The sequence below is a fragment of the Epinephelus lanceolatus genome, chromosome 3 (genome assembly GCF_041903045.1).
Source record: "Epinephelus lanceolatus isolate andai-2023 chromosome 3, ASM4190304v1, whole genome shotgun sequence".
In the NCBI taxonomy this organism is placed as follows: domain Eukaryota; kingdom Metazoa; phylum Chordata; class Actinopteri; order Perciformes; family Serranidae; genus Epinephelus; species Epinephelus lanceolatus.
Window position 1 is genome coordinate 25,380,020 of NC_135736.1, and position 27,955 is coordinate 25,407,974.

Genomic DNA, 27,955 nt, shown 5'->3' on the forward strand with positions numbered 1-27,955 from the left:
AGTCATAGTATAGTATGCCACAAAATATTAAATTTTCATTAAAAAAAGTTATAGTATAGTATGTCAGAAAAAAATCTTTAAAAAATGTCAGTTAAAGAAATTCATACAAAAATGTCATTGCATAGTATACCGTTTTTACGATAGTATACCGTTTTTACGGTATACTATGCAATGACATTTTTGTATGAATTTCTTTAACTGATTGGATTTAAAAAAAAATCATAATGTAGTAAAACAAAAATGTCATAAAAATTATGTCTATATTATAATTGTTATTTACATTTTTTTATTTTTTTATTTGACAATATTATAATTTACCACGGAGTCAATTACTTGGTCCTCTGTTACTGTTTGGAAGCTGGATCTAAACATGCTTCAATGTTTCTTAAGGAAATTGTCCATTCAAATATGCAGTAGATAGTATCTGTAAAATCAAGATGGCTGTGATCAGTTTGACACATTACTCGCCTTAATTACATCTACTGGACTCAAAATGTATATTAAACTGAATGCAGCACAGTGAAAAATATTTTGTTCCTGTAACCCACGTGTCCATTAAGGCTCAACATGCAGTGTCACAACTGAAAACACTGATGCACAATGAGATGTCAACACACAACACACATTTTGAAAGTTCCAGCATTTTATTATTTAAAACTTATTACTGTAATCAACATTTTAATTACATGTAAATCAATGGAGACTAACCATTAACAGAACAGTGTATAAAGATGTGTCTGAAGGGATAAAAGTTACATCTGAGCTTTGAGCTCTGACATAAAGGAAAAAGTGTTCAAGCAGGAGAAACAATTAGCTGAACTTTCATCCTACTGTAATCTCCTTATAATTAGGAACAGAGTGCAGAAAGACGAGCTGTGTAACAATAAGGCCGGGCCAAGACAAATAAAACATTAAAAAAAAAAAAATCACAACTCATGTTAAACTGATCCCAGAACCAGGTAAGGCGGATCTGAACAGGAGTTTGGGGACTATTAAGATTCAGACAGAGGCTTAACTGTCAGTAATCAGCAGCATAAAGACAACCCCTCCCCAGATTACCCACAAATCACATGAAACATTCAGGAATAAAATGAACTAAGTGTTGATGATGTGTAGATGTTTAGTTGTATCTGTTGTGTGTCCGAGTCACAGCTAACTTGTGACCAATATGAGGAGCCTTTGCTCCTTTAAACTAGCAGATAAAGAATCAACAATCCTACATCCAGAGCAGATTGAGGGTTTAAGCATAGTGTTGCTAAAAAACAGTAGATTGAGACATCGGTACAAATCTTTACACACTCTGGGCACCAACAGTGTCTGGAAACAGAACAAAGGAGAATACAGAATTTAAAAGGGTTGGACTTTTAGTTTATGTGCAGACAAAAATAGCTTCCCTGAATGGATGTAGACACGGTAACAAGAGACGGTGTCTTTTCTTTTGTGGGTTATTTGGCAACTACACAAACGGAAGTGTAATCCATACCTGGTTCCTTCAGTGCCTGTGCATTCCCCACCAGCCCAGTCAGCGATTCAGTGTTCCCATTGAGGATCTCCACAGACAAGTTGTTATTCTGCTGTTCCTCCACTATTCTCTTCTGTAGCTCCTCCTAATGTTACAACACACAGTACATCACTAAATAAAATTGACTTCCCGTTAATTAATCCTAAATTTTATGAGTTATTAGTTGGCAGCTGTTACTCACCTCACACATGACCGTAAGCTGCAATGGTAAATCATCCACCTTCACAAAGTCTTCCTCGTCAGATTTCTGACTGGTGTTACCTGAGCCCATCTCCTGCATCAATAATATTGATAAAGTCAGAACACAGCAGCGACAACAAAGGGCAACGTATCCACTGTGATACCAGTGAGTGATGGTGCTTTCATTCCAGAGACTATTTTTAATTAAACAATCTTCAGGTTTGAACTTACATCTACATTGATCATGACGGGTGAGTCTGTGTCAGGGCTGCTAGTGGTGGTCGACTCCTTGGGGACATCCTGATCATGGGAGACTTCATGGGAGCTTCCTTCTGATGCAGCAGCAGCCCCAGCTTTGCTCTCCTCCTCAGGACTCTGGCACTCCGCCATGTCGTGGTCCTCAACTGTGGAATCCACTGTCCCCACTGACCTGTTGATTTCTACAAAACAAAGTGACAAAAGTTTTTAATTCAAGAAAAAGTGGCCTCACAAAGGGTCTATAAATGCAACATTTCTATCAGACTTTGTAGGTTGAAGGAATTTTCTGGGCCTCACCACCCTCATTCTCTAAACTCCTCTGCTCAGCTTTGGTCTCCTGGGTTTCGCTTGGTGTCGTCCCCTGAAGCATGACACAGTTACACAGGTCAGACCAAAAGAAGTATATTAAAAATACAAGTTATTGTTGTTTCTGGAAAAAAAAAATAAAGACTCACTGTCCCAGTGACGTCCTGCTCCACCTGTCCATCAGCAGAGGCCTGCAATGATGTCTGAACATCGACAGGTCCAGCTTCAAATTCCTCCATTTCCTCCTCCTCGTTCTCATCCTCTCCACTGCCGTAGTTTGTCAGGGCCTGAGTCTCTGCTTTGGAAAGACCTGGAAGAAAGACATGAGAGGTACATACATGTTACATATAAAATTTAATGTAGGCAGAAAAACATTAACACACATTTTTATCTTAAAAACCCTGATATTACATTTCATTACAGGCAATATCTCATTGACGGTGATGGATTACTGCATGAATAAATTCAAAGTCTTAAGTTGCTTTTTAAGGCATTTAGGATTCAGGGGCCTTATTCACACACATTTGGAGAAGCTCCTAACTTAGCCTAGAAACTTTTAGCAAGGAGTCTTTGATCATTTTATTTATGGTGGAGAATATTTCTCTAAACTCTTTGTGTTTGCACCATTTTCTCCTTCGCTTAAGAAACTCTTAAACCTCTTAAAAGTCCGCCTCCCTACTCCTGACAGTTTTTCACCTTAGGAGCTATTTTAAGGTCTAAGATGCTCTGTGAATAATAATAATTTACAAGGACCTAGTCTTAACGTTAAGGGGAAATTCTAAGAAAATGTCACAATCTAAGAATTTTCGTCACCAGGAGCAACTCTTTGTACTAGGAAGCTTTGTGAATACAGCCCAAGGAGTACAGTAGCCTGCGAGTTTTGACACAACTAATATAGAGAAGTATATCACTGCTGGAAAGAGGATATTCTCAAAAAAAATGGGCTGTCTACGCAGCAGAAAGACACAAATACTTTTAGAATTGGTGCTACATTACCAAAGACACAGAGGAAAAGGGGTGTGGCATTTGCTTTTGCTCTAGAGGTAGAAAACCTACAGCTACCAGAATGCACTGCAAAGTACCGGACCAATAAACGCTCCCGCTGGTGGGTAACATAATGCGAGGATAGACATTCTGACACAGGAAACAATGTGGTACCCGGCTGGTAACAAACAATCTTGTTTCACAATAATTATTCTTGGTGAAATCAGGAAACAGTATGGCACCCACTTCCTGTTCACAGACAAAAAAAAAATGCACTGAAATATGTTTATATAAAAGGCAATACAGGAACAGAAACTTGGTTTATATTTTATCAGCGCTGCCTTTTGATTGGAGTTTGGTCTGAGTGAGAAAGAGAGGCTGCTCACTCTCTTGATCCGCTTCTATACTCTTAGTGTTCAAGGTAGTGGACATTAGAAAATGCAGAAGTACAATCTGTAGTTTGGCCACAGTCTGAGAGCCAACGAAAATCCATCAGATGACACGTTGGAGCTGGAAGATCAGCAGGGAGATCTGGGCGCTGGTAAAATGGTGGGAAGTTTACCATAGTGCATTCACACATACTACACTCATTGTTAAACTGGTTGAAAATTGGCAAAATGTCCCTTTAACAATCCCGGCATATACAGGATAACAATGTCAGATGTTGTGTTGCCCTTTTAAGTATTTTCACTTACTGATTGACAGAGGGATTCCCTGTCCATCCCCTTCATCTTCATCTTCCTCCTCCACCTCTGAAGCTTCACTGCTCCGGCTGTTCTTCATCTCTGTCTGCAGGTAAAGCTCCTGGAGGGTAGAATCACCTTGCTGCTCAGCCTCATCTTGGTCCTGACAGAACAAGAGAGACATAATTGTAAAACAGATTACTGGTTATCTTAGTGGTACTGACGGTTTCGTTATCAGTATTAAGATGACTGACCTTGTCTTCATCTGTGTAGGCTGGAGAAACTGATTTATCACCACCGGCTGCAGTATTTTCCTAATTGGAGGAATTATTAAACACCATCAGTTAAATTAGTCTCAGTCAGACTGTGCTGTGCTATGGTGTAAATTATTCTGTCATACATACTTTTATTATATCACCAAACATACGTGGGAAAAGAAAAGACATCTACCTTAAGACTGTGCTTTACTTTACTGGGTTGTTCAGCCCTCTTCTTATGTTTGTGTTTGGCAGCCAAGGCGATGCTGCTGCTGTTGTCCAAATCCTGCATGAGCCTAAAGAAGGCGAGTTCATTGAAGAGGATCTCAGAGATCTCCACCAGAAGGTCCTCCCCGCAATCCTTTAGAGTACGGCCCACAAATTTACTAAGCGAGTCCTGGAGCAAGAGAAAGAGAGTGAAAATGTCAGAAAGGCTGTTCTTCATTCTGTCTGCTTAACCTTGTGTCGCCTGCACTTGTAAAGCTTGTCACTGGGCATACCTGCAGTATGCCTCCCAGCTGTCTGTGGAAAAAGCGGACAAACTCCTTGCTTTCATCATTCTGTTGGGTGAGGGTGAGGACCATGCGCCGTACAGATGTCAACAGCTGGAGGGAGCACACCTCATCCATGTTCTCCTAATAAAAGAAAACATGAACGTTACAGAGTGACTGAACTTTTTTTTTTTTTTAACAAGTATAGGAAATTCATATTTTTTCATTCCCAATACATCCTCTGCTGGCACAAACCTGACAACAATCCACCCTGCAATCAAATGATCAATCTATTTTTTGTCATATGAAATAAAAGTACACTTTCAGTGAAATCCATTCCATCTGTTCCTTCAATTTGTGAATTGCAATTTAGTCCCTTTTGCCTCCTTTACTGCTAGTGCTTTACAACTGTCTGTGTTTCCAGACTGCAGCCCCAAGTTGTAGGCTACAGTGTGTGTGTTAATGGCACTCTGCATGGTTCTGGTAATACATAGTTTTGGTTGTGGAATGATTTAACTGTAGCTCTGGATACAGTTGATCCCTGTGTTGATTATCTTACCTTAAGGAAAGGAATGACTTCTGTCATGATGGCTTTAATCTGACGATCCAACTGCTGGGTGTCAATCTGAGGGCAGCGCGCATCACCAGCTGCAGCTCCTGCTCACACAGACACAAATAAAGGCATCATTTTACTCAGAAATTCAGCAAAATTAAACAGAAAAATGAAAATGATTCTGCTGCTTCAGGTCTTTGCACATAGTGTACTCAGGCAGGCTTGAAAAACGTAGTACCTTTCACTAGGTCAGCAGGGTTAGCAGAGGGATGTTCAGCGTTTGAGACTTCAGAGCCACCTGCATCTGCAGAATTGGCGTTGTAGGGGTTAAACTCAGCTTTAAGCTTCATGCGCTCATACTCCCTAATCCTGGCCAGAGCTTTGTCTAAATGAATCACCGTATTGCCTATCAAAGCAGCAAAGAAAGGAGAGCAAGGGAGTGAAAAAGAGACGGAAAAGGGATATAAGAAGTTCAAAATCAATGAAGCCAGAGAGAGAAGACTGTAATGGACATTAATGCATCTGTAACCATGTTTACTCTGCAGGATCAAACAAAGTATGACAGCCTCACTTCTAATCGATGTCACTCAAGGTTCCATACGTCAGTAAAATTCTTTAGTTTGGCTAGGTAGTGTTGATCCTGAGGTGTAAACTGGTGGGTTTATTAAGACAAGCCCTGAGTAGTTCTGCTGGGAAAAGTGGGAAATGGTACCTCAATCTGATAAAGTATAAACAGCCCAACGCTGCCAAACCAAGATTGCAAATGAATCATGAGCTTGCAGATTCGTCTGGTTTCCAGGAAAACAGTTACAAGGCAATAAGCAAAGCATCTCAGCTGAATGCCAGCATGTGGAAAAGGTTTCAGACAGGTATACAGTTCTACACGTTTCAGCCCCAAATTGTTTCTACATGCACAACTATACCCAGGTCATCGTTCGCAAATGGTTCCAGATTGGAGGAGGTTGACATGGTGCTTTCATTGTCCACAGATTCTGCATCATCTCTCTTCTTCATCGTGTCCTGTGTGAGCCTCAAGTTCTTCTCCACCACCTCCTGAAAAATGTGAAGATTCTGTCATGAGGCATCCATAGCACATATCTGACATTTCCTGAACCAGAAAGGTTTTGCCACCAGTTGTTTGGAGTTCAGCATTTTGGATTTGGAGTGGATTTTAGAAGATGCACCTTTATATTAGTCTAACATCCCCCTAAAATTTCCAGCATACATTATAAACAATAGGAATAGGAGAAAAATCGATTCATATTAGTATTGCGATTTTTTTGTACAATATTTTAAATCAAATAAATATGAGTCAAATGCAGAGGTAGAAAGTTGCTTCTTTTATTATGGTAATCATCAAGTAAAGTTATATCTGTTTTAGGAAAGACAAAGCCATCACGAAAAAGCAGGAAATGGAAGAAAACGGTCAGCCAGACCAGCACATTTCCCTGCCAGATCAGCAAACTTTTTGTTGCTGCTGTTACACAGATCAGACCCAGGCAACTGTAAACCCAGGCCCTGGGGTTTGCACCAGCTGAATTTGAGTTGTTTCAGCAGCTACTGAGTCTGTCTCCAGAGCTTCCACCCACTCTGGTCCTGGCAGATAGTCTCCTAGTAGCAGGGGGTGAGGCAGAGGGATTGCAGGATGTGTAACCTCACTAATTCTTGACTCATTTTTGGTCTGATGAACTGAGAGAGAGCATTAGCAGGGCAAAAAGGGGCTGAGAAAATCAATTCACTGAGCACAGCTCTTAAGTGGAATAAGATTTAGATCTGAAACACTGATAAGCACTGCACTAGCTTGATGAGAAGGGACAGCTAAATGTAGCAGTTTGGGTTTACTGCAAAAAAATTTTTTTTCTTTTATTCTATTTAACATGTAGGTTATAGTTAGTACGTCAGTCAGTAAAGTTAATTTAATATAGCAACTTTAACAGAGCAAGGTAACAAAATGCCTACTGGAATAAAACTGATACAAGTAAGACCATACAGTTCTTGCATTTACTTTACATTACAGTCTTGTGGTTGTATGATTTCGCAAACCCATCAAGTTGCAGTTACAGATTATATCCATGTCAGTGAAAACATGGATGCTTCACAGAGGCTCTATGCACTCAGCACAGTTTCAAGGTGGGCACCCAAGAAAAGTGTCGCCAATTCAGTATCTGACAAAATGTCTCCCCTTCTGTTCCTGAGAAATAACACTGAGTAATGGCCAGAAGAGTGTTTTTACCGAACATTAGCATGTCACTGTTAAGCTGACCTTTGACCTTTACAAATAAAATTCCATCACCGATCATTTAATCCTATTAGACATTTGGGTAAAATGTTATTATAATTAGCCTGTGAGTTCCTGAGTTATGGCCTAAAACATGTTTTGTGAGGTCAGAGTGACCTTGACCTTTGACCATCAAATTCTAATCAGTTCATTCTTGAGTACAAGTGGATGTTTGTGCCAAATTTGAATAAATTTGCTAAAGGCTTTCTTAAAATATTCCTTCATGAAGTGAGACAGATGCAAAGTCTCATTGACCTTGACCTTTGACTACCAAAATCTAATTAGTTCTTGACCCTTGAGTCCAAGGAGGAGGATATCTCAAGGCGTTCTTGAGATATCATGTTAACAAGAATGGACGGACATGCGTACGAACGAACATATGTTCACTTATGTATGGACAGACAGCCAACCTCAAAACACGGCTATTGCCAGTGCAAAGAAAAAAAAAAAGACTGACATGTGATGTGCATTGTTTTAGGAAGTATGTCTGACAATATACAGTTTCTAGAAGTGTATGGTTGAACTTTTTCCATGATCCAGCATTAAAAATTTCAACAAAAGAAGCACTAAATTGTAAAATCAAATCGCAATACTTGTAGAATCTCTGTACTTAAAAACCATGACACATATCCAAACGACACCCAAGTATCGAAGGAGATAAGCATATTGTCCCAGAACTAATAAAAGCAAGGGTGGTTTCTCTTGCCATTCTCCTAACATGGAAAATTAGACATTTCATCCATCATTCTGGAACAAAGGTATTATTTAGACAGAAAAAAGGCTTGGCACCCAATTAGTATATCTCTGGGGACCTTGGCCGAGAACAAAGAACACATGTCTGATCTGGCAAAAGAGACGTGGGGAGATGAGGGTCATTTTTTTTCAGACAGGTTTCTGAAGTCTTGCTTGCTGTCAAGTTAAATTCAAAGACAATGAGGATGGTGGGAGGGAAATTAAAATCAGAGAATAAAGAGCAACATAGAGGGATGAAAAGAGACAAGGCAGGGAAGGATGAAAGGAGACAAGGATGAGAGAAAAACTAATGAAAGATGTATTGAACTGTAGAGGAGGGAGGAAGTAAAAGTGATTAAAAAAAAGAGTAGTGGGAGGATGGCAGTAAGGACTAAGAGAAAGACTTAAGAACAGGTAGAGGCATAAAAAGGAGCAACACACAATGAGAGAAAGAGACCAAAGATTGTAAAGGTATGAGAATACCACACTGGGAAGAAATAATGTGTCTCTTACAGCGTCACTGGTTGCCAGACTCTCACTGGGTGTGAGCTCAGACTGAGAGCCTGCAGCCCACGCCACAGGACCAAGAGGGGGCAAACGGTCCTCAGCTGCACTCTTCTCTGCCAGGTGTCTCGTCACTATATCCTGGTAGAAACACAGATACACTGTTTTAACAATGTAAAGTTCTCAAGGAGACACTGCATATATATCTCAGGCCAGGCTCAGACTATATGAGTTTTAAAATTCTGATTGATTGCAGTGGATACTTCCATAATCTCATCCATGAGTAAAAACACACAAAACATGTCCATGTATTGGAATCAGTATCGGAGCATCTCTAATAAAAATCTTGTCTATAACCAGTCACATGACCAGATATTCAGTCAAATAACCACTCTGACCTTGAAGCAAGACAAGAACTCACCACATATTTCCTTTAGGGGCATATGGAGCCTGGATATCTTGCAATCTGAGGCCAGCATAAAGGACAGCACTTCACACAAACTATCACTAAGTTGCTTGTGTCTATACATACCTGGAGGGAATACAGTGCCCTCTGCCGTAAGTAGTCTGTGTTGAGCAGCTGTAGCTCATGGAAGAGCTCAATGAGAAAGTGAGGACGGGACTCATTCTGGGATATCAGAGTAGCCACTTCAGAGTAGATCGTCTCCCTCAGCGCCTCGAACAGTGAGAAGTCGCTGCTTGCATCTACACGTTCAAGATTTGACAGTATGACACATAAGTGGATACTTGCATAATCTCATCCATGAGTAAAAAAAACAAACGATAGTCTGTCGTCAAACTTGGAAGCTTTGGTTTAGGTTAAGGCAAAAATAGAACATGCATGAGATGTTTAGGTGACGTAATAACCACATGATACTGCATTATGAGTTTACCTGGTGCTTCTGTGCATGCAATTCTGTTAGAGAGGAAGGGTGTTCTCCAAGCATAGGCTGTGAGTAGGATAAATTAAAGTAACAACAAAGTAAATCAACCCGAAATTAAAATGAAACACGTGTTCATGATAAATGTGGAAAGGAAAGGTACAGAGCAAAATGTTATAATTACAACAAAAAGCTGACATAAAATAAGCCTGATGCAAATATTACATGTGTGCACTGAGAAGCAAAAAACACAGATACAAGAGGGGTGAGGTGGGTGCATTAACTTTCACTATGAGTAGCTTGACCCGCACCAGAGGAGAGGTCGTTTCGTTTGTTCCCGAGCTTAGTTTTGCTGTCGAGTTTCTCTTGAGTCAGCTTGTCCAGCAGACTTTTGTTCTGATCCTTCTGATGAGACAAGGCTGCCCTCTCCTGGACAAAGCCTGCAATGCTACTGACACTGTCACTCTCCTGGCCTGAGGAAACACAAAAACAAATTCACCAAAAACATCCACAGTATGTTTTTGCTGATTTGGTTACTGCAAATAATACAGGAAATTTAGCTCCATTTTGATACCTTCACTGTTCTTGTGCCCTTTGCTCCTCCTGCGACGACTCTTAGAATTGGGCGTCTTAGTCCGTGAGGCCAGGTTGGCTTGTGCAGAGGCCTTGCGTCCAGCCTTAAAAGTCTTTGTGATGGTGGTGGGATCAACTGGATCAGGCATGCTGCTGAAGCTTTCCTGTGATGCCCTGTCAAATTCTTGAGGTTGGGGGTGGCGGCAGGCAAAGGTGGGGGAGGAGGAGGGAGACTCGTGGGGCTCCGTTTTAGATTGGTGATGCTGGGCGGTGTTATTTGTGTAGGTTTTGAGCCAGCTAGATGATCTAAAAGGGGTCACATGGAATATAAATATATATACAATAATGTTTACACAAATACAAATGAATGTCTTTTCAGAGGACAATGACAGACATACCCTCTTTCTGTGGTGGTGTTCAGAGGAGAACGCTGCAGCGGAGGAGGAAAACTCATGTACTCAGTTTTGATTGAGGTGTTGGGGTCTAGCTGCTGCTTCTGGTGGTCAGAGGTCACCTGACTTGTCGCACCCTGAGGGAACTCGCCCATGGGAGCAGGGAAGAGCGGATATAAGTTAAAGCCTGCAGGGTGAAAGAAAGAAAAAATGTTTTAGTGTTAACAGTCCCAAGAATCAATTCCATCATGACAGTATGACTTCTGGCCTTTGATTTCTGCACCACTGAGTCACTTTAAAAAGTATCCCTTGCTTCAAATTCAAATTCACTGATTGATAAAGATTACTCATACCAGTAACAGCAAAAACATTAACTTTGTGTAGGAAACGTTCAAGAGCTACCTGAAGAAAAAACATTTTCTATATTTGCTGTATTTAATTTTTTGAACATTTCTGATTGTCTTTTATTGCAAAAAGGCATTGCCAAGAATTTCATAAATGCACCAACCTACTGAAGGTCATACTTTGCTGATTTTAGAAAAGCTAAGAGGGTTTTTGGCACTCTGAATCACATCATAACAAAAACATCTTTAGCTGGTTTAAACAATCACCCTGTCTTTTATGCCTCGATGTTTTAGCTTCCTGTTGCTTCTAATGCAAACCACTGTAGACATGTTTTTATGTGAGAATTAAGCTTAACAGCTAATAAATATGCATGTCGTACTGGGAGGGAGTGGGGATAAGGCAGCAGTTGACATATTGTTGGTTGAAGGATGCAGGGTTGAGGAGAAGGGGAGGAAAACGCCAGGGGAGGCTGAGGGAGCGGAGCTGGATTCCTGGTATGAGCCGTGCTTCTGTGTCTGCCAACCTGCTGCTGAGGAGGCCTGCTGATGCTGCTGCTGCTGCTGCTGGCGGAGAAGGTCATTCAGGACCTGCTTTAGTCTGAGGGGAAAGTATGACAGGATGTAGGAAACTTAAAAAAGTTGAACTACTTGTTTGAAATAAAGGAAGTGTATAATTGTATGCAATTGTTTTCACCTTTGTACATTGTTTTGCTGCCAAGCCAGCTGCGTGTAACACTGGTTGAGCTGGTGCATGACCAGGTGGACCTGTGGTGATGACAGGTTGTTGGGTAACACACTGTACTGACCTGTCAGCAGGGTTTGCAACATATAAGAGAGTGTCTGTGGAAGGAGGTGAGAGAATTTATTTGGTTGGAACAACTAAGACAAAGTAAAAAGGCACCTTAACAAAGACTGCATAGAAAGGTATGAGCAGAGAGAACAGTTACTACACTGACAATTCCACTATACCTAAACTTCAAACTAAGTTTCCAAATGTGGTGCAACATTGTGTCACTAATCAAGGTCAGTGTCCGCATGTGTGCATGTATTTGTTCAGTGCTCCAACCTGCTGGTCCTGCAGGAGTGTCTGGCACATGCTGGTGCTGAAGTCCAGCTGTCGCTGCAGCTGGTTGACCTGTTCCTGCCACTGACACGAGCCCTCGGCAACGGAGAGCTCAGAGGCCCAGCGTAGGTTCTCTTGTCGCCGTGTACCTCCACGCTGGCTGGTCGAAGACTGGTTCAAACTGCTGGACTGCTGCTGCTGCTTGGCCTTAGTCTTGTTATAAAGTGACTGATTCCCACTACCTTCGCCTGAGAAGGCTGGTGGAGGCTTCAGGTTGCTAAAAACACAAAAAATGTGCATATCATTTTAACAGACAGACTACAGATATCAGTGTGATAGATTTCCTCCTTCCTCCACTTCGTCTGACCTTCCTTGGTTCTTCCTGTTGCTGTAGGCGCACTGGTTCCTGCTGGATGAGTAGATGTGGATATCGTCATCAGAGCTGCTCTCTGCACATTCTTCATGCTCCTCGTTCTCCTCTGCACCCATCTCTGAGCGATATTCATCCTCATCATCCTCCTCCTCCTCCTCCTCATCATCATCATCAAGATGGCAGGGAGTGGAACCCCAGGTGGCCATTGTCCTTAAGACACATTGGCAAAATTGTAATAAATTTAAAGAAAAGCACAAAAGCTCATATTGTAAAATGTAGCTCTGTAGTCCACCTGCAAGAATCTCCTATTTTACTCATAAAATATGTAAACTAACTGAAAAGCTAGCTGACTCGTAACCTTGACTTGGTGAGCCAGGCCCCCCGGGCAGTTATGTCTCCTACCTTTCATCCCTACTGACAGACTGCGAGGGTGTAGCGAGGCCTTCTGAGTCATCAATCCGCCTGGGAGAGTCACTGAGACCACTGCGCCTCTGGTGTTCGGCCATCAAGGACTCTAGGTGCTTTCTGCGCTGTCGCAGCTCTTCCCTCAAGATCTGGTGACGACGCATCTCGGACCATAGCTGCTGGCGACGCAAGAACAGAGGAGAACAGTTAACTTGTCTGAAAGTACAGATCTCATTGGAACATGTGATTCATGATAGCCAGGGGGTCTTACCTCATTGTCAGTGACTGAAGCAGCTTCTGGAGCAGTGGGTTTGAGGACAGCTGAGTTAGTTTTGGGTCCAGAGGAGGAGGAAGCCAGGACGCTGGCTGGAGTCGAAACTGCAACTGGAACCTTCCTCAGCAAGCCCTGCTGACTCACTGAGCTGGATACAGATGACTAGAAAGAAGACCACAGTGTACTTTTTAATAAAAATATGTAAACTGTAAAGAAACTGATTTACAGTGAGGTGCCAGCTTATTTGATATATCTAGTCTAAAGTAATCCAGTATAATACAAAAGCAATGTAATAAATCCCACCTTTATGATGGTTATAGTTTTTGTTAAAATTATTTTATAGAGGTATAAAAAATATATTAAAAACACATTTTTCAAATCTGATTTCTGATTCTACTTCATATCTAATCCTGGTGTAGATTCTAGGCATATTATTTGGAAATTTGGTGTGTGTGTGTGTGTGTGTGTGTGTGTGTGTGTGTCTGTGTGCAAATTACCTGGAGGTCAGGGCAAGCCCACTGCAGGTCCTGGATTTTCCCCTGGATTTCAATTAGCTTCTGGCGCTCTTCATGGAGCTGCTTCAGCTCCTGCTTCTGCTGACGCAGCTTCTCCTCATACAGCTTCTCCCTGTGTCCACAATAGTTTTGATGCAGTGCAAATTAGTCCAGGTCAAAAACCACATACTAAAAATACGATGAAAATAATGTTTTAGAACTGTGCAGACCGTCAGGCAGTCTTGTAAACTGTACCTGGCCTTGCTGGAGAGAGTGAGCTCTCTGGGATTCTGTTTAGATCCGGCCCCCAAAGACCCAGCCACAGCAGCTCTGGTATTATTTGGCTGTTGGTGCAAAGCTTCATCCTCATTAGCTGTTGTAACATCAGTGTCATCACTCTGGATACACACAGAAAACACACAAGTTATACAGTGTTCAGCTTAAGACTGAGACATCTCGGGCAGCTTTTAAGAAAAATCCAACCCAAAACACTTCATTGTTGTCTAAGAATATTGTTGTACACTTTTTGCTTGTAATCAAGGCTCATTCTTTGTATTAAGGTTTTTTATTATTTACACAAAGGTGACAAGATGCTACCTGTGTATAATAAAAAAACATTTAACCCAGTATCTGTTTTCATACTACCAATATGAGCGGACAAAATCAGACATTTTCAAATCCTCCATATTTAACAACCTTCCCTCTCATTCTGCCGATCAAGAAGTGACACCTACAGTCCCACCATAAAATGTTAATATTATTCTCCCATCTGCCTCACCTGAACCATGGCAACGAGCTCCTGAAGCTGCCGAAGTTTCTGCTTCGCCGTGTGCCGATGAACCTTCTGGGAAAACCCTCCATTGTTCCCCAGACTGCTTCTTCGACTAGAGCCCGATGCCTCACTGTCTGGAGCCACAGCCTGTGCCCCTTCATCATTATCGAGACAGTCTTCATCCTCATCGTCAACCTTCACCTGATTATAGGGGGTGTCCCTATTGTACTGGCAGTCTAGATGAGAATAAAGATTCAATTTAACGGAATTAGTTTGTAAAATGATACAATTTTAAAGTAAAGTATCTTTCCATCTTTAAACTTTGAACTGACAAAGAATTTCAATAATAAGCTGCTTAAGCCACAGCACTCTTTAATAAGTGTGAAATTTTGGTTTTGAGTTTTATCCCAAATGTGATATTCTGTTAAAAGTTTCAAACTATTGAGGTTTAATGTCACCAAGTTTGAAAAGTATGTTTATTAATAATGATAATACACCTTCTACAGTATGATACAGCATATCTCTATACTATTGTGCTCCTGTCAACACAAGCATGAATGAAGACACAATTAAAATGATTTAAAATTATAATAAAATATGTTTATGATCAAATGAAAGAATAACAGTCAGCTGCAGGCAAATGCATTGTGGCTATATTCAGGTGGTCATATTTATAAAAATCTTTATGTCACCCACCTTTTGGAGAAAAAAAAATGCAATAATGCACACAGATTACCCAAAACGAAGAATACCAGTAGCTTTAAGATGGATCTGTGTGAGCACGTGGATGAGTGTACCTATGGCCGAGGGGATGTTGAGGCTGCGGAGGTTGGCTGCTGAGCGGTTGTTGATCTCACACTCAGTGTTGAGTCTGCCGTCACGGTTGTTTGTGGCACTGCTCCTGACACTGTGTCTGTTGGTCAGGCTGTTCAGGTCTGTCCAGTTCCCACTGCGCTGTGGGTTTCTAAACAAATAAGGGGCGATGACTGTTATAGATACATCACAATGTCAGTAGTAGAGTTACACACTCTGTGACCTGATGCTAAACATTATCATATTGTAACTTGAGCCCAACAAAAACAAATCTTGTCATCTTATTGGGTGATTATTATGCTTATTTGGACAATGCCCATTGCCATTTCCTGGAGTCCAAGATGTCTAAAACCCTAAAATATTAAATTTGATATAATGATATACAAGAAAAAGTAACAAATTATCACATTTGACAACCTAAAACCATCAAATGTTTGGCATTCTTTCCTGAAAATTGACAAACGATTAATCGATGATCAAAATGCCTGCCGATTCGTTCTCTCTTGATCGAATAATTGATAAATTGATTAATCGTTGCAGCTCTAGTATAATAATTAATAACTCAATATAAGTCCAATCAATCAATAAAACAAAACCATAATTTAATTCTTATAACTATCTATTCCAACAAACACACCTGATGTTAGTTACGGGCTGGCGGTTCTCCTGCTCAGAGTCAAACATGGCCTCAAACATAGAGCCATCTTCTGTCTCATCCTCCTCCTCCTCCTCCTCATCGTCATCATCCTCTTTCACATTCTCATTGACCGCATCCACCATCATATCAGAGGTCTGCTCATAGTACTGAACCAACTCCCGCAGCTCATTCAAACGCTTGTGGACCTCCTTTAGCTTCCTGTGGGAAGTAGAAAAGAACAAATGTATAGATCAAATGCAAATGTATACAAGGCTAAATTATTAAAAAGGTTATGTGACACTCCAAAACAACATCTTCTCAATTCCCCTGAAGCTCAATGTACAGACCCACCTACAGAAAAGCACCGCTATGAAGGGTGAGGGCTGAGCATCTTGTTGAAGAGCACTTTAGCAAAGGCTGAAACTTGTACACAAGAGGACAAGTACTAGATTTTATGGCTGCAAGGTTTCATTACACCACCCTATGTTACACCACCCCCACTGTATAGAACAACCTGCTATTGATATCTGACCTGCCTAGTCAACTGCTTGTCTTTTTGTGTGTACCTGAGCTTGTCTGTGGAATTCGAGCTGTCCTGGTGTTGCGTGAGTGAAGGATGAAAGGGGGTGGAAGCTGACGCCCCATTAGAGCAGAGAGCAGATGGACAATCTGAAGATCCTCCCATGCTCAGACTGCACTGTAGTGACAAGCCACGACCTGAAAGGCACCACACACAGTTCATCAACACCTTGTAGGGGGGAAAAAGCTGATGAATGACTCTGAAAAAGGCTTTGGGAATACTCGTACATGAGTTGTTGTTGAGTGTCTGGTCTCTGAGTGAATGCAGCTCCTGCAGGATCTTGTCCATGGTTTGCTTTTTGTCCTGGAGTTCTTGGAGCTTTGTGAGTTTGGCACTGGCAGCTGTCGCCCCCGTGTCTAGGCCAGTGTGGGGACCGGAGGCAGAGTGCAGGAGAGGCCTGTGTTGAGGTGGACCAACAGCCTGCGGAGTCCTGGACCAGCACACCTCTCTTGAGAGGGAAAGGCTCTCTGCCTGGCGACGGTTGTCTGGCACTGCTTTAGTCTATGAAGGAATAAATTATGGACAACTTGAACTGTGAATTTGTTATTAAACAGCTAAGACACATTTCTTGATGAAATAAAGATTTTTTTAAAGTTAACATGGCTTGTCAAGTGAGAGGCAGTATATCTCACCATACTGACATTGACAAAATGCTGTAATAATTATAATTAAAACTGAAAAAATGCAGGGCATGAGTTAGAAGGCAGTTTAATGTAGGAGATATTTCTAGATGACATAATGATATTATTTAGGGAGGCTATGGCAGCCCAGATGCAGAGTTTCCTGTACCTGTGAGTCGTGTAGCTGGTTGTGGAACCGCTGGATCAAATCATTTAACTCATCATTCAGTTCTGATGTGATGCTCAGTCCAGAAACACTGCCGGTGGTTTCTGTGACAACTAATGACAAGAAATGTCAAATGAATTCAATATAGGAAAACATCTGTTTATGCTTATCAATAAATATGGCTTCAATTGATATAAACTGTAATGACATTTAGAAGACAAAAATAGCACATTAATATGCCTTTCATAATGTAGACAGTTCTTGCAATTACATTTTCATTAAAGGGGTTCCAGCTCAGTTGTCACTGATGCATCTCTGTCTGGAGCAAAAGTAATGTATACTACTTTTTCTTCTGGAAACACAGACAACTACTAGTCTGCCCCTTACTGTGAATGTGCCCCTGGCTGGCTGTGTTAATCTATATCTCACCAGTGTCTTCAATCACAGCAAGTGCCTGCTCTGCACTGTCCTGCATGGCCATTAGTGCTTCCTGTCGGCCCTGCAGGGCCCTGAGCTGTTCCTGCTGCTCCAGCATCTTCTTCAGCAGCTCGTGCTGCTTACGTAAATTCTCCAACTCTTCCTTCTGGTCAGCTCGCACCGTTTCTGGCCTCCCGCCCTACAGGAATTCACATACACAGAGCATCACAAACACTGACTCTACCAAAACACAACAGTGCTGCAGCACTACTCAGCAGAAGAGGTATAAGAGCCCTGTCAGGATCTGATACAGCAAATAAGCCTAACCTACAATGATAAAAACAAAAGAAGGACAAACCGCTTTGTTTATATTTTCTCATACCTAAATTTAAAGACAAAATACAATTACTTTATACTAATTATAATGAAATAAAGACCACTTACAAGGCTAGAAAGGGGCATATATTTTGGGAAACAGTCAACAAATGTACACACCGTTGCATTTGAGGCATCTGAAGAGCGGACCTCGATGTTCAGAGAAGTGCTTTCTGCCAGTGAACCTGAGCCCACAGCAGAATCCAGGGTCCCCACATCGTCCTCCTCATTCTCCCGTGTCTAGAGAAATAGTGAAAGAACAACAAAGAGTCAAAGATTACTGAAAAAAGGGTGTACACATATTTGTCCAACAACTGTTTGAAATTGCTAAAGTAACAACTTATTAACTGAAAATGATTTACAATATGGTTGCCCAAATGATCCATGGATGAGGATGCCTGTGTGTACAAGCTATTGAAATTTGTGGGACTATGAGGAGCAAAAAATATGCAGTGAATTTGAGTATGCACAAAATAAAAAGGGGCAAGTACGACTATATATTTCACAGAAATGCTCCAGTCAAGGTAAAGTGATACCAAACACAAAACAAAGCCACCCCACAGCTATGGAGGTTAGCATGCTATTGAATGTCCTACTTTTATTTTCACATAAAACATGACTGAGCTGACAAACAGGCTTTACGCATGAAAGGCCATATTTTAATGAAACTGTACACCTTCGCCTGACAGCATGAGAAAAGCAGTGAACTAAATTAATTCTGAAAAGATAAAGAAGAAACAAATGACAGACTGACCAGCATTTTCTGCAGGAACCGTAAGTAGGACTTCTCCTGCTGCTTGAGGTGGTCGATGAGATGGGAGAGTCGCTCCACATTGGCCGGCACATCATTCTTCTCCACTAGGTCGTCCCGCATGGAGCTGGCCTTGCTGATGTACTCCCGGATCTGTACCAGTTTGCTCACCACCTGAGACCGTGCAGAGAGAGGAGGGTGGTGTATGGGTGTGGGTTTCAGAAGAGTAAACGAAAAGAAGACAAGAGAAAGACGTAAAGAAAGGTGAGCGAGCATCTGTAGCGACGGCTCAGACTGGGCTAAATAAGGGCAGAAAGGGGGGTTGGGCACAAAACTCACTGGGCACCAGGGGTGGCATATTTATAAATTGCCCTAAATACAGCCTAGTTTCAGCTGCAGTCGCTCTCCCTCACTTTCATCCTATCCTAGTTCTGGTTTCACAGAGTAGCCTGAAGTGCAGTGATACAAAGACACTGCCATGATGTGTACATGTGAAAATGGACTCATTTAAAGTAAATGTGAAATAAATGTCTTTCTAAGCAGGATTAGTTCAATTCTTTTCAGGTCAGTTGGGGGCAGTGGCTGTTGTGAACATAACACTGACATGCCATCACCTATTAAGCTGATGTGGTGAACTTGGCGGTAAACACTACACAACTAGTGGTTACGGAGCTACATTATCAATCATTTGGAGTCATGTGGTCAATGTAAGCCAATGTTTCCCTGTTTTTTAGCTCTGTTTTTGGTCTTTACCAACTCCAGAGAGAAATATTGGGCCCTCTAACTGCTACATCCTATACTGTGTTCATTCACCAGCTAGTCACAAACTGTGGCTGCTGTTTGGTGCAAAGCAAAAAGTGAGATCTGCCTGCTGTGGCACAAAATGACACTATGGGAGCAGCAAGAGTGAACCAAAACAATATAGCTAGTTAGCTAGCTAGTTTCAGCTAAGACAGCAAAAAAAAAAAAAAAAAAAAAAACAAGTTTAAAAAATTGCTATAAAGCTCCAGAAAGCCAAGTGGAGCTGTACTGATAATTATAATAATAATACATTTTATTTAAAAGCACCTTTCTCAACACTCAAGGACACTTTACAGAGCATTAAAAACACAATTAAAGTTATAATTAAAATAAATAAAAACAACAGACAAGCGTGACAGAAAGTAAAAATGGATGTGGGCAATTAAAGGGAATATGCAATTTGGAACAGATGGGTTTTGAGTTGTGATTTGAAATAATAATTCTTCTATAGCAAAAATATCAACTACAACCACTTTAACTTAAAAACAAAAATCCTACATATCTCCAGGCCCCCTGAAGAACCCATCCTACCATGTCATCCGACCATATTCTCTGAAAAACTGAAGCAGTTTTCACAATTGTTGGTAAATAACTTTTTACATGGCTAACATCAGCTTCATAAGTTACGTAATGTTGGTTGATGCAACGCAGTTATTTCAATAACATCTTCCATACCACTTTCTTCTCTAAAATGTAACTACATCAATGTACTCAATTTATAAATGCAGTCGATTAACTCCTTAACAGTAGCCGCTCATCAGTTTGTACTTGGCGAAGACATGGATTCTCTGTAGAGATTTTTTTCTTCTTGTTTTTCATTGCTGTTGTGCAGGAGAAATGTCTACCCATGTTACTAGTGGCATACCTTCTAAAACATGTAAATTTGTGTGTGTTGCACTGGGAATTATGGGCCTGTGTCCACATAGCGTTTTTCTTTCAGTGCCAACATCTTTTCTCAATTGTTTTCAATGAGGAGCGTGCGTATGCAGCCGCCGAGAGAAAAGACACTGTGCTCTGCGTCCTATTTCAGAGCATTTCGTCTTTTTTTGTGTAGCCGCTCCATGCGCTTTAAGTTGAAAAATCTCTGAACATTTCAGAAAGGCATCTGTGAAATCATCTGTGACGTCACTGCTGCTTAAGCTAGGCTACAGTATACTGTCACAACAAGACAGAAAAGCTCATTTTTTTAGGAGCACACTGGTGGCAGACACTAGAAGTTGCTGGTGAGTGTTGTACTTTTATCACTGTTCACTTTGCAAGATTGAAGTTTCCTGTGTAGTCAACCCTCTGTTAATGTAGTGTTACATTAGCTACCTGGCTAATGTTAGTTTCAAGATATGGCTGTCATAAAAATAAAACCCACGCCAGCGCTTTTTCATAAGGCACTGGGACGAAGCACTTCCCAGCACCCTGCCAGCAATTCTCTGCTGAAAAAATAAATAAAAAAGCTGTGTGGACACAGGCCCTAACTCTTACTCTATGTCAAAACATGTTTCAGTTCTGTTTCTTTATTTACTGACCTAATTTATTAAAAGTTAATAAAGTTTTTCTATATCTTTTTTATACCATGGTTCTAGGGATGGCAATATCGGTCTGTCTGTTGGTCAGTCCATCACTTTGACAAATATTGGATGGAATGCCTTCTTTCTATACATACACAAATTCTACACAGACATTTGTGGTGCCCAGAAGATGCCTTCTAGAAAATCTGATGATTCTCTGACTTTTCCTTTTAGCACCATAAGCAAGTTGAAGTTTTCACATATTCAGTAAAATATCTCAAATTGTGTAGAGATGTGTGTGTTTGTGAGACCAACACCTTATTGTTCCACTCAATCCTCAGACTACAAAGCATCATGTGGCAGTTCAACAAGAGTAAGAGCTGATTAAAACCTTGGCAACAACAAACAAAATGTTACCTGACTGCTGTCTATTCTCGGCTCTGCTCTCCCGTATTCTCTGTGCGCTAAAGGCACTCTCTCGACGCCACCACGGCTGAGCCTCGGTGTCTCCTTGGTGGGAACCAAAGGGGTTAACGTGTCCCTGAATCCTGGGCTCTGCTTCTTAGTTTCCTTGGTGATGGCTGGTGTGGCTGGGGCAGAGGAAGAGGGAGGGAGCAGCTCCTTGCTTTTGTTAGTGTTTACATGCAGAGGTAGGAAGTTGTAGGGCTTCTTGTTCTCTCCACCTAACTGACGCTGGTTGTTGGCAGCTGTGGCACGCCCTTGGGAGTCACTGCCAATGCTCCTCTGAGTAAGAAAAAAAGAGCAAGTCAGAAACAACACCACTCGGGCTTCTGGGCATTTTCTTATAAAATCTCACACACTGTAGGTATGAGTCTTTTATGTTAATGAAGAATTTTTCCATAAATCTTTTCTGTCCAAAACACACTGTACACAACCAAATATGCTGTTATGGAACATGTAAACATAATTTATTAGTCTAATAAATACAGAGCCTTTCCTGATTACGTGCAAAGCCCTTTTGCTAACTTCAGTTTTGTACACAACAAAAGAGCCTTATGAATATTAACATGTTTCCATGTACTGATCTGCCATCCTCAATTCCACAGCAGAACAAGGTCAGCCACACAACACTACACCAAACTATGAAAAATATTCTGCTATCACTTTGTTTGACAATGCATCACAGCAATGCCCAGTGCATTTTATCACAGCACTACAACTTTTTATTTTGTTAGTGTGATAACTGTTAAGATTTTTAATCAATGCCCTTGAAATTCCACAAAAAGCACTAGACTTAACATGAAGCTGTCTACAGTCAGCAGTACAATCAGCAGTCCTCATGCTCAGGCTGGTCTAAGACTTAAAATCAGTATGGGATCCTGTTAATAAAGGTGTTGCACCTGCCCAGTACCTTTAAAGTAAAATACTACATCCAAAGTGATACTACCATTCTCATACCCGCAGTACTACAGATTACCACACAGCTTCATGCTTAGCTTAAGTGTTGTGTTACTCCTCATCTAACCAACTGCTTTATAAATGGTAGCAAATGGGGCTAATTAACAAAACCATTTAAACCACAGCATGTGCAACTTGATATGTACAGCCATCTGCAGTCAGTTATTGTCAATGCTGGTTTCTGTTTGCAACTGTTGCTGTGATTAGTTTGTCAAACCATCAGTTCATTGTGGTATCTCTGTCCATGGACAGAGCTACTGCCCATACATTCACATATATCCACCAGCTCATGTCACTCAGGTTACTTTATATAAAAAAAAATATCCCTATATTCCTGTAATGTGAATTAACAACTACTGACCAGACTGAACAGCAGAGTACAGTAACTTTTTACCTCATCCAGGTCTGTGAAATTGATTCTCTGACGCAGCTTGTCCAGCTCAGCCTGGTCTGGGACAGACATCTGAGTGGTGTACTTGATGTGGGGAAAGGAATGAGGAGTGCGTGCTCTCCTGCGACCAGCCCCAGGGGTGGACTCTGGTGAAATATCATTAGTCAGGCGGCTCTCCACCACCGCAGCTGACAGTTTCTTCCTGTTCTTCTCTGAAGATCGGTTGGCTTTCTTCTGCTGAACACCCCAGTCCTGATCAACAGCAAAAACATTTGGACAAATTATTATATGTGTTTACTTTAGGAGAAATGGGTGCATAAGCCATGATAGTGAAAAGACAGGAAAATATATAACAGAGCGACATGTATTCTACAGTTGGTTGGTTGAAAATTGGCTGGATGATAAAAGCATAAAGTGTTGAGGAGCATCTAATGTAACAGGATGAGCCCTCACCAGGTTGTTGAGTCTATCTTCCAGACTGCCATTGGTTACAGTCCAGTTGTGCAGCTCCTCTGCACTGTCATCAAAAGGAGTGCCTCCAGTTGCCATGTCACCCTCTCACAGCTTGCTGGAATTCACAACAAAATGCATACTGGTCACCACCACCACCACAGAAAGCAAGTTATACAAGTGTGCATTAAAAACATTATAGGAAAAGAACATTTCACAGTCAAGGAAACAGCTTGCTGGAACTCAAAACAAAGGAGATATTGATCACCACAAAACAACAAACACGTTATACAAGCTTAACCTACATTTAAAGAACAAGAAAAGTCATGTCAGGAAAATATAGGGTGTACATTAAGAAGGGTTAACGTTAGGCTAACTAGTTAACTTAATGCTCATATCTTTCACTGTAAACTTAACCAACCGTTAGTGCCTAAAAACGACAGCAAACTTGACACACAGCCAACAGTAACTGCAGTAACCGTTATACTAAAGTATCCTCTCATGTCTTACCAACAGCCTTTAACTTTAGCTAACGTTGACGGCAACTCTCAAATCACGATCAGCTTGACAACATCGATCACCGTAGACACTGGCTGTTTCATTCACCTGTCCGTTACCGTTAGCGGCCGTTGGGTTTTGTGTGTGTGGCCCGCTCGGGTTCCCGGGGAACAACAATAGGACATTCCCTCCACCACGCAGCGAGTTAGCGCGAGCCTTCTGTCACTGCTCCCATTCCCCCGCAGCGGCACCGGCTAACGTTAGCTTAACGGGCAGAAAGTGCAGCGACAGCCAGTAGCACTTGTAGTTAGCTTAAACAAATGTTAAAAATGTGAGTGTGCGTAGCTCCTTTCTTGAAGAAACTTTACTAGCTTCACATTTGTGACCCAGTTCCGTCCCCCAATCGCCATGGCAACCCCAATAACCCCGATCTGCACCAGCTAACGTGCTGATTAACGTTGACGTTGCTCTGATTCCCCATCTAATGAACACCACCACTCTTAACGTTGATTGTGTCGCTCAAACAAATCACAACACCCTATGCTAACGGGTAACGTTAGCGAAAGTTATCAAGCTTGATGAGGTAGCTCGCTAATGCTACCTAGCTTGTGAACAGCTGCTCATGGCGGAGCTAACTTTAATGTCTCGCTAAAAGTTGAAGCAAACAAGCACCTCAGCTCGCCTTAACGTCAGCTAAGCTAAACTTATAAAATGAGAATTACGTTAGCTAGCGTTATAGCACTAAAATAAGGTTTGCCAACTGCCATGACTAGCGTTAACCCATATTAACATTAGCTAACGACAAACGAAGCAGGTTGAAATACTGGCTTTTAGTCATATTATTTTGAACTGCGCTTGCTAAGTTAGCTTACATTTTAAGATAGGGAACGTTGATATTACCATTCAGAGTGAAAGTGAAGGAAATGTCGTTACGTAGCACTTCATATATTGCAGAAAAGGTGTCAGAAATACTCTCTGATTCTGGTGAAAAACATTTGATAAATAATAAAGCGTTATCGGTCCCAAAACGCAGCTGCTCGGATGTGATCCTGGCCTGATATAAACACTCCCATACAGAAGGCGGCAGTAACGTTATACATCAGCCACTAGCTAATCTTCGACTACCGGAAGTGCTTTTGCCGGAAACCGTTGTTATGTCGTTTGGTGTTGTTTGAGTATGAAGTCCTGTGGATGAACGCGGAGATAGATGGTTAAACTGGCGTGAAGAAAACACATAGCTAAGTATTTCTGCCACATCCCTACTAATCGTCGATAAATATCGGATATTGACTGTGAGGTTTTCTTTTTACCTCCGCGCCGAGTGAGTTCTGTCGTCGATTAGCCACTTAGCTTCAAAGCTAATTCAAGATAGTTAGCGAAGGAGAACTAGCAACATCCTTCCACTTGTTCGACACACAAGTTTTTAACAACAGTTGCATTTTTTAATTACAACTGTTGTGATCGACAGAGGAAATAATGGGGTCATCCAAGAAACACAAGGAGAAGAGCCGCGACAAGGACACTGAAGAGCGCCGTCGCGAGCGTAAGAAACATCGCCACAAGGACCGAGAAAGAGATGGCTCAGACCGGGATGGGACTCGGGATAAAGAGAAACGAAAACGCTCCAGATCCCGGGAACGAAGCGGACGGGACAGCCGCAGCAAAGGTGAAAGGAGCACCGGTGAGCCACGAGTGAAAAAGGAGAAAGTTGATCTTGGTTACGAAGAAAGCAATACAGAAGTGGAGCCCCAGTCTGCAAGCGGAGACGCATCTCTCAGCATTGAGGAGACCAACAAACTCAGAGCCAAGCTGGGTTTGAAGCCACTGGAATTAAATGACAACAAGAAGGAGCTCGGCACCAAAGAGGAGCCAATAGTGGCTGAGACCATCAACCCCGTTCTCATCAAGCAGCAGAAAGATATGAGAGAGAAGCTTGCAGCTATGAAAGAAAAACGCATCCAGAACCAGAAACTGGGAAAAGTCAAGAGCCTGGCAGATGATGACTGGCTGGATGACACAGCTGCTTGGGTTGAGAGAAGCAGAAAGCTTGCAAAAGAAAAAGAAATGGCAGAAAAAAGAGCCAAGCTTCTGGAAGAGATGGATGAGGAGTTTGGTGTCAGCAGTCTGGTAGAGGAGGAGTTTGCACAAAGCAAAAAGGATGCCTACACATCTCAAGATCTAAAGGGACTCAAAGTGCAGCACAAAGTGTCTTCTTTCTCTGAGGGCCAAACGGTTATCCTGACCCTAGAAGACAAAGGTGTGCTTGAAGAGGAGGAAGATGTGCTTGTAAACGTGGGACTGGTGGATAAGGAAAAAGCAGAAAAGAATGTGGAGTTAAAAAAGAAAAAGCCAGATTACAAGCCCTACGAAGAAGAAGAGACTGTGGATGACATGGTTGTTTTTAAGCCCCACTCTGTACTGTCAAAGTATGATGAGGAAATTGAAGGTGAAAAGAAAAAGAGCTTCCGGCTGAATACTGGGGGCCATGCAGATGGGGAGCGAGAGCGGGAGCTTCAGGCCATGAGAGATGCTCTACGAAACCAGGCACAGTCCCTGGAAATGCCTGCTCTCACTATTGCCTCCGAGTATTACACACCTCAAGAAATGGTGGGCTTTAAAAAGACCAAACGCCGTGTGAAGAAGATCAGGAAGAAGGAGAAGCAATCAGTTGCAGATGAGCTTCTCATGGATGACACACGCAACTCTGATTTTGGCTCCAGGTCACGTGGTCGAGGCCGCAGAGAGGCGGATGAAGATGGTGGTGGTGAGGAAGTAAAGGAGGAGACCACGTGGCCACATGAAATCCCCCTGTTGTCCGATGACATCAGGACAGCAGAAATGGACATAAGTGACGACGAAGACTTCACACTTCCTGAGCCAACTGTAATTGAGGAGGATGAGGCAGAGCAGGAGCTGCAGAAACAACTGGAGAAGCAGAGGAAGCTGAAGCAAAAGCAGCTTCTCAGAGACTCTGGGGAGAAGGTGGCAGAGCAGATTAAAGAACTTGACCAAGCCAACAGTGAAAATGATCCTGAAAGGAAGAACAACATCGTTTTCAACGCCACATCAGAGTTCTGCAGAACTCTGGGTGATATTCCAACTTACGGACAGTCAGGCAACAGAGAGGACCAAGAAGAAATTATGGACTTTGAACAGGAAGAAGAGAAAGATGATGCTGGAGATTCAGACTCAGAAATGGATGAGAATGTTGGATGGAGCACAGTTAACTTGGATGAGGAGCAGAAACAGCCAGATTTCTCCACTGCCTCTGCCACCATTTTGGATGAAGAGCCCATTGTCAACTCTGGCTTGGCTGCTGCTTTGCTTCTGTGCAAAAACAAAGGTCTACTGGACACTGAAATGCAGAAGGTAGCCCGTGTCAGAGCACCAAAAGGCGCCTTGCCTAATGACAACTACTGCATTGAAGACAAGATGGGCTTTGATGACAAGTACAGTCGCAGAGAAGAATACAGAGGCTTCACTCAAGATTTCAAGGAGAAGGATAGCTACAAGCCTGACGTCAAGATTGAGTATGTGGATGAATCTGGGCGGAGGCTCACTCCAAAAGAAGCTTTCAGGCAGCTTTCACATCGATTCCACGGGAAAGGGTCTGGAAAGATGAAGACAGAGAGGAGGATGAAAAAGCTGGAGGAAGAGGCACTGCTGAAGAAGATGAGCAGCAGTGATACTCCTCTCGGGACGGTGGCTTTGCTTCAAGAGAAGCAGAAATCTCAGAAAACGCCCTATATTGTGCTTAGTGGGAGCGGGAAAAGTATGAATGCAAACACCATCACAAAATAAGTCTGGGGGAAGAGTGAATTATCTTTACCACATACACATTGACACATGCAGAGATACACACATGCACACAGGATGTTTTTAGTTGAGTAATTGCTCCAGTTTCATGCTTACTTCATACAAGATTTGTTGTTGTAGTAACCAATTGTCCAATAAAATGAATACAAATTAGAGAAATGTTTTTTGTTTTATTTGTGTTGCTAATTTACAAGGTGAAGAGTTAATTAGCTTCAGGATGAGTATTTTCTTTTAATGAGAAGCTAAATTTGTTAATGTAACAATTCTGTTACATATTAAAGTCATTAAATTGTCTTAAATTTGAATTTGTGAGGTCTTAATGGTCAGAAATTTTTATCTATTATTATTGCATTTATCCATCTTAATTTTGTCAAAATGAGTCAAAGGTGTTCAGCATGAA

General features: G+C 41.8%; 2 protein-coding genes across 13 annotated transcripts; one reads left to right on the plus strand and one right to left on the minus strand.

Annotated features, from left to right (window-relative positions):
* Window positions 1-624: 624 nt before the first annotated feature.
* On the minus strand, window positions 625-24,780 carry pcm1 (pericentriolar material 1). Of its 12 annotated transcripts, none has more exons than XM_033624010.2 (40): window positions 24,640-24,780; window positions 23,245-23,359; window positions 22,795-23,043; window positions 21,399-21,725; window positions 18,682-18,852; window positions 18,048-18,167; window positions 17,565-17,751; window positions 17,139-17,248; window positions 16,577-16,850; window positions 16,336-16,486; window positions 15,770-15,988; window positions 15,117-15,283; window positions 14,326-14,555; window positions 13,803-13,945; window positions 13,551-13,680; window positions 13,051-13,215; window positions 12,777-12,955; window positions 12,369-12,584; window positions 12,005-12,278; window positions 11,633-11,778; window positions 11,319-11,536; window positions 10,601-10,781; window positions 10,204-10,508; window positions 9,941-10,102; window positions 9,642-9,698; window positions 9,281-9,453; window positions 8,758-8,889; window positions 6,158-6,287; window positions 5,473-5,640; window positions 5,241-5,338; window positions 4,691-4,825; window positions 4,384-4,587; window positions 4,188-4,247; window positions 3,946-4,096; window positions 2,416-2,576; window positions 2,258-2,321; window positions 1,934-2,142; window positions 1,704-1,796; window positions 1,484-1,607; window positions 626-1,317 (listed from the first exon to the last, which is right to left on the minus strand). In XM_033624010.2, the coding sequence occupies exons 2-40, from the start codon at window positions 23,338-23,340 to the stop codon at window positions 1,292-1,294; spliced, it is 6,405 nt and encodes a 2,134-aa protein (XP_033479901.2). In that variant the 5' UTR covers window positions 23,341-23,359; window positions 24,640-24,780; the 3' UTR covers window positions 626-1,291. The 12 variants fall into 12 exon arrangements, with proteins under 12 accessions (XP_078022303.1, XP_078022304.1, XP_078022305.1 ...); XM_033624012.2 differs by having other exon boundaries at window positions 11,633-11,703; window positions 12,777-12,958; XM_033624013.2 differs by having other exon boundaries at window positions 5,473-5,538; window positions 12,777-12,958.
* A 98-nt stretch (window positions 24,781-24,878) lies between these two features.
* Window positions 24,879-27,714, plus strand: sart1 (spliceosome associated factor 1, recruiter of U4/U6.U5 tri-snRNP). Its single transcript, XM_033625065.2, has one exon. It carries the CDS (start codon window positions 25,216-25,218, stop codon window positions 27,538-27,540), a length of 2,325 nt encoding a protein of 774 aa, XP_033480956.1. The 5' UTR covers window positions 24,879-25,215; the 3' UTR covers window positions 27,541-27,714.
* Window positions 27,715-27,955: the final 241 nt, after the last annotated feature.